General features: G+C 42.0%; 2 protein-coding genes across 2 annotated transcripts; one reads left to right on the top strand and one right to left on the bottom strand.

Annotated features, from left to right (window-relative positions):
- Nucleotides 1-13: 13 nt before the first annotated feature.
- txndc12 (thioredoxin domain containing 12 (endoplasmic reticulum)) lies at nucleotides 14-7,373 on the bottom strand. The gene is made up of 8 exons (XM_080503671.1): nucleotides 7,300-7,373; nucleotides 6,079-6,300; nucleotides 4,610-4,670; nucleotides 4,437-4,489; nucleotides 3,768-3,841; nucleotides 2,860-2,929; nucleotides 1,719-1,802; nucleotides 14-1,619 (listed from the first exon to the last, which is right to left on the bottom strand). Exons 2-8 carry the CDS (start codon nucleotides 6,176-6,178, stop codon nucleotides 1,540-1,542), a joined length of 522 nt encoding a protein of 173 aa, XP_080359797.1. The 5' UTR covers nucleotides 6,179-6,300; nucleotides 7,300-7,373; the 3' UTR covers nucleotides 14-1,539.
- On the top strand, nucleotides 6,900-10,693 carry LOC308135600 (transcription factor BTF3 homolog 4-like). The gene is made up of 6 exons (XM_080503672.1): nucleotides 6,900-6,970; nucleotides 7,411-7,473; nucleotides 8,903-9,016; nucleotides 9,379-9,580; nucleotides 10,006-10,065; nucleotides 10,255-10,693. The coding sequence occupies exons 2-6, from the start codon at nucleotides 7,420-7,422 to the stop codon at nucleotides 10,299-10,301; spliced, it is 477 nt and encodes a 158-aa protein (XP_080359798.1). The 5' UTR covers nucleotides 6,900-6,970; nucleotides 7,411-7,419; the 3' UTR covers nucleotides 10,302-10,693.
- The last annotated feature ends 648 nt before the right edge of the window (nucleotides 10,694-11,341 follow it).

The following is an 11,341-nucleotide window of genomic DNA, read 5'->3' as shown; positions in this document are numbered from 1 at the left end:
CGACACAACAAACCTCAATACCACAAACTTTTATTTTTGCATGTATAAAATACATAAAGACACCCCACCAATGTCCGCACCCCTCAGTTAACAGGGTTCAGGTAGAAAAAGATGGGAGTCGAGTCACTTCACGTGCAGTAGAACAGAAGAAATACAACAACCGTTTATATAGTTAAGTGTATATTAACTGGCAGGGTTTACTGAAAACAAACTAATTGATTACATGAGGATTAGCCACTAAAGATTTGGCAAGGTGAACAAAGGTTTTTGAAAGCATGCATCAGGTTCATTAATCTGAAACCTTGAGAAAATGAGAACTGATAATTCTATTCATGATTCTGAACTTCGCTGTAAAACATCTTCAAAACAGTTGAGCTCAGGTTTACTTCTAAAAAAAAAAAGAAACCATTGTGGCTTTTTTTCTTTTCTTTCTTCAGTGCAGTGAATGAGACTTCAGTGTAAATGAACACAGACCGGAGAGTTAATCAAGTTCACAAAAAAAAAAAAAAAAAAAGACATTGAATTAGATTTTGCCAAATGTTCTGACCAGTGACTCAGAAATACAGCGCGGAAGGTGACGAGTAGTTTCACAAAACGTACTAAAACCTACTGTAGAGGACCTTTGGAAGCACATTACCAGCTGTGTTGAAGTATTGATCGCAATATGTAGTACAGTACTTTTGTTGCTATGTGGAAAGAATAAAAAAAAACAACCCACCAGCTTCAAAAGGTGGTTTTAGATTTTACAATACTGTGCAAAAGTTTTAGATGGAAGAGAAAATCCCATTATTCCCTGTGAAACTAATGACACTACCATCAGCTATGAAAGAAATAATTCAGAACACAGGCCACAAAAGAAGCGCGCCTTTTAGAGATATTGCATTTAAATTTTTGCCTATTAAAGATTTTTTTTTTTTTTTTTTTTAAATAAGCTTAGTAAGCTTATGACACTAATGTCCTTTTTTGAAAAGGCCACACATTGAACAAATCCAAAACATCTTGTGGATCTGTCCATCTCATCCCAGACTGATTAAATGCGATTTGACTTTTGGAAAAGCTACAGCATCACTGAAAAATCCTTGGGTTTTGTTTTTCCCAATCCATAATGACATTGGCGGTTGTCATCCATTTACCCGATTACCCGCTTTCTTCTCCCACACAAACGTTTGCACAGTTCTGTGTCATAAAGCTCTTTTTATGGCTCTGAAAGGACAATCTCTTAAAAAAACAAAAAACTTGGCATATCGACGGTGCTAACTTAGTAACTGATTTGGTTGCATCCTCTACAGACGGCAAGTACAATATATGGCATTTAGTGAACAGGAGTGTCTTACAAATGCGGTAAAACAGACGAGGATGGAACAACCGTACAAAGACAAAAAAAAAAAAAAACTCAAAACACCAATGACTTAATGTTTGTCTGCTGTGACGCTTTAGTATTGAAGGGGGTTGTCAGTACGAGCTTGGAAGTGCAGGCTCCAGTAGAGGAAGTGTAGCCCTTACAGCCTGCAGCCCGACGCCGCCGCCGCCGCCTCCTCCTCACAGCTCGTCTCCGACGTGGCCCTGCTTGAAGGAGTCGCCCGTCAGCTTGTCCTGTGCCTCCTTCATCCCGGACACCACTGAGCAGGAAGAAGCAGACGAAGCGTTTTGTTATTCAGCAGGAATCGGTCCCATCCAGTCACAATCTTCACCGCGGAGTTATAAAAAAATCTGCATACCTTGTTCTGCACTGCTGTAGAAGTACTTGTAGTTTGGGTTTCCGTTCTTGTTGGTGATCTCGGGGTGGACTTTGCCGCTGGGATCTGTGGACGAGAGGAGGAGTCAGAAGAGGGTTCAAACATGTAGTCCAGAACGTCTGGCCGTTCAGACCAGTGTTACGTCGGAGAGCTCGCCTGCGTGAGTCAAGGAGAACGGCCTACAACTGGTGGAAACGTACAGATTTAACTCATTTTGTACATGTCAAGATCTGTTAAGAGTTTAAAAAAAAAAAAAAAAAAAGTACAGATAGTGACTTGCCGCCTTGAAATGTTATGTTGAGAAGCCATACAAAGGTGCAAGAAAATCCATTATTGCTCTCAAATTATAATTCAGTTTGAAGTTTCAATGTTCCCACCACTGATTGTCAGCACACTAGACTATTACCTGCACCAGCCCTCTAAATATAAAGAATAGCAAATCAAGACCATCTGGATTAGTCTTCCCTGAGTGATTAAAGTTCATGTTGGAAATGGTACAACACGTACAATTTGTCTACAACGGACTACATTTCACTAAAATTATTCATTTCTGATCAAATAGTCCATTTTGCTGCAATTCTATCATTTGCATAGACTGATCACCGAAGGTTAAAAATTAAGCCGAGGTGACAAGATGATCAAAGAATCACTTTCGTAAAAGGAATCCCCATGAACCTCATATTTCCTGCCGTTTCCTGTAGAAGCTCTCTGCCCCCCCCAGCGGAGGCAGTCAAACTATGAAATCTGTGGCTTGTGACGAGGAAAATGCACTAAAAATATACAAAGTATAACAATAGTATTGTGAAAAAAACTGTTTTAACATCAGAAAGCTCAATTATTCCTCTTGTTCCGCCTGTAGTATCCGAGCTGCATCATTTGTTATTTTTCTCGTTTGTCCCGTTTCGAAGTCGTTCAACTTGTTCTTGAGAAGAGGTTTGAACTTTCACCTTCTGCCACCACGTTTTGCATAGCCATCCAAGCTAAACGGTGGAGGTGTCCGATTCGTTCTGCAGCGAGTGGGTGTTATTAAGGGAGAACGACTGTTCGATCACACCAAAACACACATAAGTTCTCATGAATGAGTGATTTGAACCCCCCCCCCGGCTGCTCTCGCTCTACATACCGAGGAAAAGAATCCGAGGAATGTATCCCCCATCTGGGCTGAAGGAGTCATCCTTTGGCTCCTCTTCATCCTATTCAGGGGGGGGAGGGAGAAACGTCTTCATGTTGCAACCATTTCCTATTCTCAACATAATTTTGATATACAGAGACACAACACCAAGTGTTCAAGGTTCGTCTGCAGTGATTCGAGCAGCTTCCACTGTAAAAGTATAAATACAATCTAATAGACGGGGCTTAAGATGCGTCCAACATCTCCTGACTCTTTCTTTATCCCTGTACAGACCATAACAAAAAAGTGCTTTTTGATAGCAATTATAATGTTAAAGTATCGATATTTCAGTTGGTCATTTGCTTTCCCGATTTATGTCCAAACAATGCAGATTAAAGGTTTAAACTTCCAAATTTGATTAAAACATAGGTATAACCTGCTAAATATGAGAATTAATAAGAGCTACTAATCAGGGCTCTAACAATTCCCTTTGATTTGTGAAATATCCTCACTTTATTGCAATGAAACATTTTTCACAAGTGTTTAAACCTCCATGATAAAAACAGATCAGCCCCATCCCAATACTACTCCTACATTTTTTTTAAATTATTATTGATGATTTATTTTGTAGGCAACAATCCCACATGACATGTGAGATAAATGCCATTTTAGTATATTCAAATGGAGCCATTTATGCTTCCTTTATGGCACCTGAATCTGCATTTCACTAATCTATTTAAATAAATATTATACACGACGAGAATGTGTGTATGGTTTTAATTGGAAACAGATAAATAGTAGCTCTATTCCAGGGATATAAAGTTCCTCCTGCTTGAGGCATTCAGCACAATATCTTCACTCAGTTCCACTCATACGTTGACCGCCACAGCATTGCCGGAGAGGCCACGGGTCGTACTCACCTCCAGGTTGACCATCACAAAGTTGTGAGCCAGTTCAGAGATTTCCTTGGATTCAGAAAATTTGGGCTTCAGAGCTGTTTGTGGGAACAGACGAGATATTAAACGCTTCCATCAAGAAGACAGAAGGAAAATCTGCACCGATGAATATTCTCTATCAACGATGTCTTCATATACAGTGATTATAAAAGGCATCCAAGCATGTCTTTGGACAATTATTAAAAAAAAAAAGAAAAGAAAAAGGCTCATTGTCTGATCTGATAAATACAGATTCCCAGATCACCACTATCTGGTGTTGACAGAAGAGGAAGGTGTAAAACACCCACAGAATCGCCGTTCCGGGGGCTTGCCAGCTTCAGGCCTCTTCCAGCTCCCCTGCTGGTGTCGTTTGTCCTCGTCGGACACATTACGGTTGTCGATCATTCAACCAAACGGGATTTTGGTTTTACTCCCCGCTTGATCGAGACGTTTCCCATTAATATACGAAGCCAATCGTCACATTACAAGTAGTCAGCCTGCAGAATGACTTACTGGCAACTGGACATGTTTTCTTTGGCAGGCAAAAATAAGACATTCCTCATTATTGCCCAAATAAAATGGTTGTAGACTTGGAAACACAGAGAGGACCTGAAGCGCGTCGACTTAATACATGAGAAATATTTTTGTTTGTACCTTTGCAGGCTCCACACCAGCTCTTATGGATCAGGACCATGATTGGCAGTGCGCTGTCGATTCAAAACATGTTTGGTCAGTCCCAGAAATACACAACAAAAGACCTCTGCGCAGACACGCACATATACACACACACACTCAAGGTTTGTGTGTTCATGGCATCTTCAGCTCACCTTGCCTCAGCTTCTTTCTTCCCGTCATCCAGCGTCCTCCAGTGGATGTTATCTCCAAACCCTGCAGGAAAAAAACCAAACCCCAAAACATACATTAATGAGCACAGCAGCTTTGTGTAACGGGTGTCACATTTCCACAGCAGGGCGTGTGTCCCCTAAATATACAATCCATACAAAGACACATGAGAGGGCAACAACTGATGAGCAGTAATTCGATAACAAGGTTGTCGCCGGGTCCTACTTGACACAGCTGAACAAGAAAAACAGACTATAACCTGCAATATTGTCTAAATGACTTAAAACCGGTAGAAAAAGGGGGGGAAAAAAACCAGCGCTACTCTTAAAGTAGAACACTTCAAAATGCATAAATGCAACCGAAGATGCAGCTGTATGTCCAGCTCTGAAATATGAATACAACTTTATTTGCTGTGTCATCTTTATTTTACATGTTAAACATGTCTTGTGGCTCCAGATTCATTCATTCAATTGAATGATAAACTTTTGTTGCAGCTTTGCCATTAATTTTCCATGATGATTTCCTGAAAATTGGCAACTGTACAAGTAAATCAAGAACAAACGACAGCGACCAAGGTTCTTGAATGTTCCCATCTTGCTGGAGTCAACGTGCAATGATGGAACAGTTGCATTGTCGAAATAGTAATTGCTATAAAAACTTCAACTGCGCTAAAATGCCTCAACACTGCCACCCAATGTACAACAATGGTATGACTGCTCATCGTGCCCCTTTAATTAAACTGAAAATAGCCATATTTAAGAAGGTAGGTTTTAACAGGAAGTCTCAGAGCAATAAAACAATTAAGATAATAGAGGTGAGGCTTCAAAACGTGTATTTAGTGTCCATTCATCTTAAAGGGTTTGTGCATCAAATTATAACAAATTACATTTTCTCTACAGGATTTTTGTCATAAATACGCTACACGGGAATATGGTGAAACCCAGGCTTATTTGTGAGTTTCCTGTATAACCCATGTAAAAAAAGGGATAAAGTAGTTATCACTGACACAAAAACAAAACCTAAATCTGCTTCAAATTTTAATTATTTGACATGATAAGCCTGAATAAAGTTTTCTCTTGAGCTCACCGCGTTGCTTGTTCCATAATTGAACAGACCAATGAAACCAATGGTCTATGAGCATGTTTTGTTCTTTTCCCCCCTCATTCATTCGTTGTTTCCTTGTATTATCTCAGAAACCCTCACTCTTAGAAGAATGTGCAGGACTGTTAGCAGTGCAAACATCTCGGATCAGATAACCTGGATAAACCGAGATTACAAACCCTGCGGGACAGAACTCCCACAGACCTCTGGCTTAGTGATCCAGGATGTTTGCGCAAAGAGAAATGACACGGCAGTGGCTGAAACATCTGGATCCAGAGCTCTCACCTCTGACTTGGTGAACCAGGATGTTTGGACAAACAAAAGAGGATGAAACATCTGGGTGAGAGCTCACCTCTGCTGTTGGCCGCTTCAACGACCTCCTGGAAGCACGACAGCGACAACAAAGCCTGCAGGAACCAGAAAGCGGCGATCCTGACCGGAGACGTCTGCATGGCGACGGCTGCTTTGTAAAGAGTGCGGCTGGCGGCTGATGATGGCTCAAAGACTGACCCGCGGACCGAGCCACAGACCGAATGTGTTTCTTATAGCCACGACCCGGAAGCCCAACCATCCCCTTCACAATAACAATCACATGGAAAAAAAATCTCAATTAAATACTCTAAATAGCGCATCTCAGAACACGGGATCGGGGTACGATTACATTTTTTTCACTGTAACTTATTTCTTTTGAAGCTTAACTGATTCGTTAGAGAAGAATCAAAAATATCAAGAGGTTTTAAAACAATTATTTAATTATTTTGGTAGTGTGACTCTGCAAAAGTGGTCACGTGTCCATCCCCGCGGCCTCCTACTGGTCAAGCAAGGTTGCATTACCCATTACAGCGACAGAGGGGCCGCCTTCATATGACGTCACATCCACGCCACCGCGTGCTCCTCAGTGCTGTGTCAGATAATCAAGCTCGATGACGACAATCCGGCATACAACCGGATATGAGCTCAAAAATAAAACAATAAAATACAACAAAATGCACAAATACAAAATTATTTGACTATTTTTTATTTCAAACCTCTTCGAAAACATTTATGTTATTTTTTTCAGCGCCCTAATCCTGTTTTCCTCAAGGTAAATTCAATATTGTCTCGTAGCGTAAAAGGTGAATATTGTTATTATGAAAATCTAAACCGGACATCCATTGTATTGCTGTTTCTTAACGCGGTTTTGATCTGCTGCTTCATTAGCAGCGAAAACTGTTCACCAGGCTGTGGTTATTTCTCAACAACAGGTAAAAACCACGAGTTACATGAGTGGCTAATATTTGAGCAAGTCGAATGTGTCGTTTTAATTTAACATGAGCCATACTGTCGTTGTAGCTTATAAGAAAAGCGCATTTTAGCTTGTTTCCTTAGCCGCAGTGTTAGCAGTAGCTTCGTTAGCATCAGGTGGCAACCCAATAAGCGACATTTACGGTAAACAATCATATTTTTAATTCATTAATACAAAACAATTTTCATCAACGTGTTCAATTTTCGTCGACCAGTTTTCTCTGGCCAAAGTGATGTATTTATTCGCCCTTCGGTAGCGGGAGTAGTTGTGGATTACTGGAGGTCTTACCTAATACATGCTGTTGATGTAGGAAAGAGGAAACCACATGCGTCTCCAGTCAGCTGTGCCAACATGTCTCTGTGCCCCCTCTGATTAATGTTTTCTCTATCTCACTATCAGAACAACACTATGAATCAGGAGAAGCTCGCCAAACTTCAAGCTCAGGTCCGGATAGGAGGGAAGGTACGTCCAGTTCTTTTACACTTTAATTTTTTCTGCCACCAATGCAACTCTTAGAAATGTCCAGAGTTATATTGTGGAAACTTTCAGTTTTGGTTCAGCTGCTTATTTGAAAGGGGGTGTGATGGTTATCTGGTCGGTATTTCCTCCTGACCTCAGCATTCCCTTTATGAAGCACTGGCCCCTTCCTCTATGGCCTCACTAACAAGGCTGGGTCCCTTTTGGTTGTAATGTCCTCAGACACACACTAGGTGGCGTTATATGTATTAGCTGAGAAAGGCTCTGAGCTCATTGTTTTTTTTTCTTGATCAAACATTGACAGATCCAGAATTTCACTTCAGATTCACCATAACACCTATAGTTACGACCAAACAATGATGACAGTCGGTTGTATTTTATGTTGTTTCGGTGGCATGTTTCTGGAGAGAGCCTTGCATGGATTATTAAAAATACACTTCAGTTTTCCTGTCTGGCCATTAGTGTTGCAGAAAAGTATAACACATAAAGAATGCATAAATAGTAGCCACGTGATATGATATTAGGTCAGACTCTTCTTACCCCGGCCTGAATTCAGAAGGAAATGGTTTTAAGGACGAAGAAGTGCTCGTACCTGTTGCCCTTCAAAGTTCAAACCAGAAGACAAAAACTGGAACTCAGCATGTCGGGACAGGACGGCTTGAGCCTCCCTGCTTATTTGCCTGTTGTACAGATCCATTAGTGTATGTTGTTTTACTGCATTTTTTATTTATTTTTTTTTACCTGGTTTTAAGGTCACCACACCAATCAACAAAATAATCCAAATCTTTATATGGCAGCTCTGTAACAGTCCAGTAACAGATTGTAGTGGGTCATTAGTTACTAGGCAGCTCCATGAAAACACACCTACTTACTGTTTCTATATCATTCTCAAAACCACTTTATTAATTATAATGCTATTAGTTTCTGATCCTAGACTATATATTTCTGTAAAAAATAAGGATCAAAAACAGACATGCAACTGCAATTTTCTTCTTTTCATCAATTTTCCTCTTGAGTTTTCACTCACAAAGTGTTTCAAACTCTTTGGGCAAAATCTCAGTTTCTAGTTTTTAATGATTCAATCATCTGCAGCAAAACATCACTGATCAAATAATAATGGTGATGGTGGTGATCAATTGAGTGAGACAAGTTTCTTTCTCGGGTCGTTAACTCGAGCTTTTGATTTGAAAGGAGTATTTTCAATGGAGTTTCGCCTGATGGTCGTCAAGCAAGGCCGTTAACCCCGTCTGCTCAGGTTGCATCACTAAGAGCATCCAACATTTTAAATAAACCCCAAAATGACATTTAATATATATTTAATGCAAGACATGCGGTGTGCAGTATGTGGGTTTTTTTGTTTAATAAGTGTAAAATGTTGGCCCCCTTGCTAATGGAGCCGCTCTTATTCTTTCAGGGAACGGCTCGCAGGAAGAAAAAGGTCGTCCACAAAACCGCAACAGCCGATGACAAAAAGCTGCAGGGCTCACTGAAGAAGTTGGCGGTGAACAACATCGCAGGGATAGAAGAGGTAAGTTACTGCTCTCCTCCACATCTGGACGGGTTTTAGGGTTGTTGTTTTTTTTCTTTATTTTTGTCTGAACACTCCTGAATCTTTTATCACCACCATGTGATTGGGCAAGACGGGTGGTAGAAGACACTGAGTGCCCACGTATATCACTCCCCAATCAGCTCCCTTTATTTTTAGAGCGCTTTTAGTGACATCGGAGCACAAACGAAAAGGAAACGCTACCCTGATGTGAAAAAGTCGATTTCTGGTCATCGAGATGTCGCAAATAGTTCTTCGACACAACTTGTGCCGACGGAGGGGGAACGGGTCGCGCCTTTTTCCGGGACAGAGATCCTCATCCCGTCTCTGTTCTCTTCTCTCAGGTGAATATGATCAAAGACGACGGGACGGTCATCCACTTCAATAACCCAAAAGTCCAGGCGTCTCTGTCTGCCAACACCTTCGCCATCACGGGCCACGCTGAGACCAAACAGCTGACAGAGATGCTGCCAGGCATCCTGAGCCAGCTGGGAGCCGACAGCCTCAGCAACCTGCGCAAGCTGGCCGAGCAGTTCCCGCGGCAATGTGAGCACGCACACACACACACACACACACACACACAGACACAGAAAACACGCACTCTCTGTGATACTGGGAGCAGAATATGAGAGAGGACACGGGCCTTCAGCCACAGGAGTAGAGTTCGGGGTTTCCTGCTGGCAAAAACAACACCCCGTTGACATAAATGATTCAGATGTCAGGAGACGTCACAGCTGAAGCCGTTTGAATCAACACATGAACGTGATGCCTCCTACATTTTGTCTCTGTGTCTCTGTCTGTACAGATTCCTCTTGGCAGGTTTAAATAAGTGTTTTTATTCGTTTTCAATTTGGATAAAACCAGATAAGGTTAGATGTAAACGTGACCTTGAGAAATTGGTGACTCTGTGCTGCCAGGTAATGATAAAATGATGTACATGTGGAATAAATGCCATGATTCTGTCTCTGCAGCCATGGACCTTAAAGCCGTCAAGGAGGAGAATGCAGAGGAGGAGGACGACGATGTTCCAGGTACGGCGGCAACAATGTGGTAGAAATATCAGAATTAGATTCGATTACACCCGTTAGGCTCATCAGTAATTCACTTTAAACCAGGTTAAACCAATTTCATCAATTATTCTATGCACAAATGTGATCTGTGATAACAGGAAAAAGCACCGGTGTGGCTAACTCCAGCTTCTTGCCGTTTTTGTTTTGCAGATCTTGTGGAGAACTTTGACGAGGCCTCAAAGAACGAAGCAAACTGACGAATTTCCTGTAGTTTCCCCCCCGTAATGTTGATCATTTCTCATTTTTATTTTCACCTCCCGGTGGACTCACGGAGGGCATCTCCTTCCCGTGGGTTGTTAAAAGGTGCACCGCATCGTCTTCGGAGACGAGAACCTCTTTTGGTTTCGCCTGCTGCGGCAGCAGAGTAACAAAACGTGCAGATAGGTTTTGATTTCTGGAGGCGGTGATACTGTGGAACGCGGGATCCCTGCGGCTCACAGCATCCAAAGGACTCAACTACATTAGAAACAAGCTTCTCATGTGATTTAAACATGGCTAGTATTTAAGAGATTGTTTATGGAATTACAGTTGAAGTGAATGAACATTATAGTGGTGATTATAAATTTAATAAAACTTTTTTGGGCTAATTTGCATTTGTCTTTTTGTGGTCATTGCACAAACAATCTAAACCTCGACATGTAAAATACATTAACAATTGAAAGCAGCTATGAATGCTACATAAAGAGGCTCGCACAAAAGATTGAACATGCAAACAGTTGGGTCTTTGAGGAATAACGTGAGAAGGGTAGATTGGATGGTGGGGGCGTTCACACGCATGAGGAACATGCAATCTTCTCAGAAAAGCAAGTTGAAGACATGATGTGGCTCGTGCTCCAGCAGGAGTGAAAGGAAACCTTAAGTGACATCTACCTAGACATACCGTTTGCTCAAATTACCGCCAGTGTTTTTGATTGTTTGCTTCCATGACCGTTTTATCAGTAATCTGAGTATTGTCTGCAAAATTGAGTCGGATTGAATGACGCTGGGGTTCTGCAGATGAGCAGGGAGGCGGCGATGTGCTCCTGTGCTGCATGGATGACTGTCCTCCTCTCTGAGGGGCTCCAAGGTTACATGCGCGCGCGTGCCATTTTGGCTCTCCGGTGTCGCGAGCGTGAGCGGGACGGAGCCCCGGAGCCCAAACCAACGGCTCGCTCCGCCCGGCCTGAGCCAAAATGTTCCTGCTGCAGGCTGCGGCGAGCCGCTGGGCGAAACTGAGAGCCGCTGGAAGCCGCTCGGA

Source organism: Blennius ocellaris (genome assembly GCF_963422515.1).
Source record: "Blennius ocellaris genome assembly, chromosome: 10".
Lineage (NCBI taxonomy): Eukaryota > Metazoa > Chordata > Actinopteri > Blenniiformes > Blenniidae > Blennius > Blennius ocellaris.
Note: the sequence above shows the minus strand (reverse complement) of the source record. Positions and strands in the feature narration are given on the sequence as shown.

What these genes read in the sequence shown, in the direction of transcription:
- txndc12 (XM_080503671.1), bottom strand. Translation starts at nt 6,178, where the DNA reads ATGCAGACGTCTCCGGTCAGGATCGCCGCTTTCTGGTTCCTGCAGGCT. An exon ending in TTGTGATGGTCAACCTGGAG is followed by an intron (nt 2,930 to 3,767) that starts GTGAGTACGACC and finishes CCCCCTGAATAG; the next exon opens with GATGAAGAGGAGCCAAAGGA. An exon ending in TCCTCGGATTCTTTTCCTCG is followed by an intron (nt 1,803 to 2,859) that starts GTATGTAGAGCG and finishes TCTCGTCCACAG; the next exon opens with ATCCCAGCGGCAAAGTCCAC.
- LOC308135600 (XM_080503672.1), top strand. Translation starts at nt 7,420, where the DNA reads ATGAATCAGGAGAAGCTCGCCAAACTTCAAGCTCAGGTCCGGATAGGA. An exon ending in ACATCGCAGGGATAGAAGAG is followed by an intron (nt 9,017 to 9,378) that starts GTAAGTTACTGC and finishes CTCTTCTCTCAG; the next exon opens with GTGAATATGATCAAAGACGA. An exon ending in CGAGCAGTTCCCGCGGCAAT is followed by an intron (nt 9,581 to 10,005) that starts GTGAGCACGCAC and finishes CTGTCTCTGCAG; the next exon opens with CCATGGACCTTAAAGCCGTC.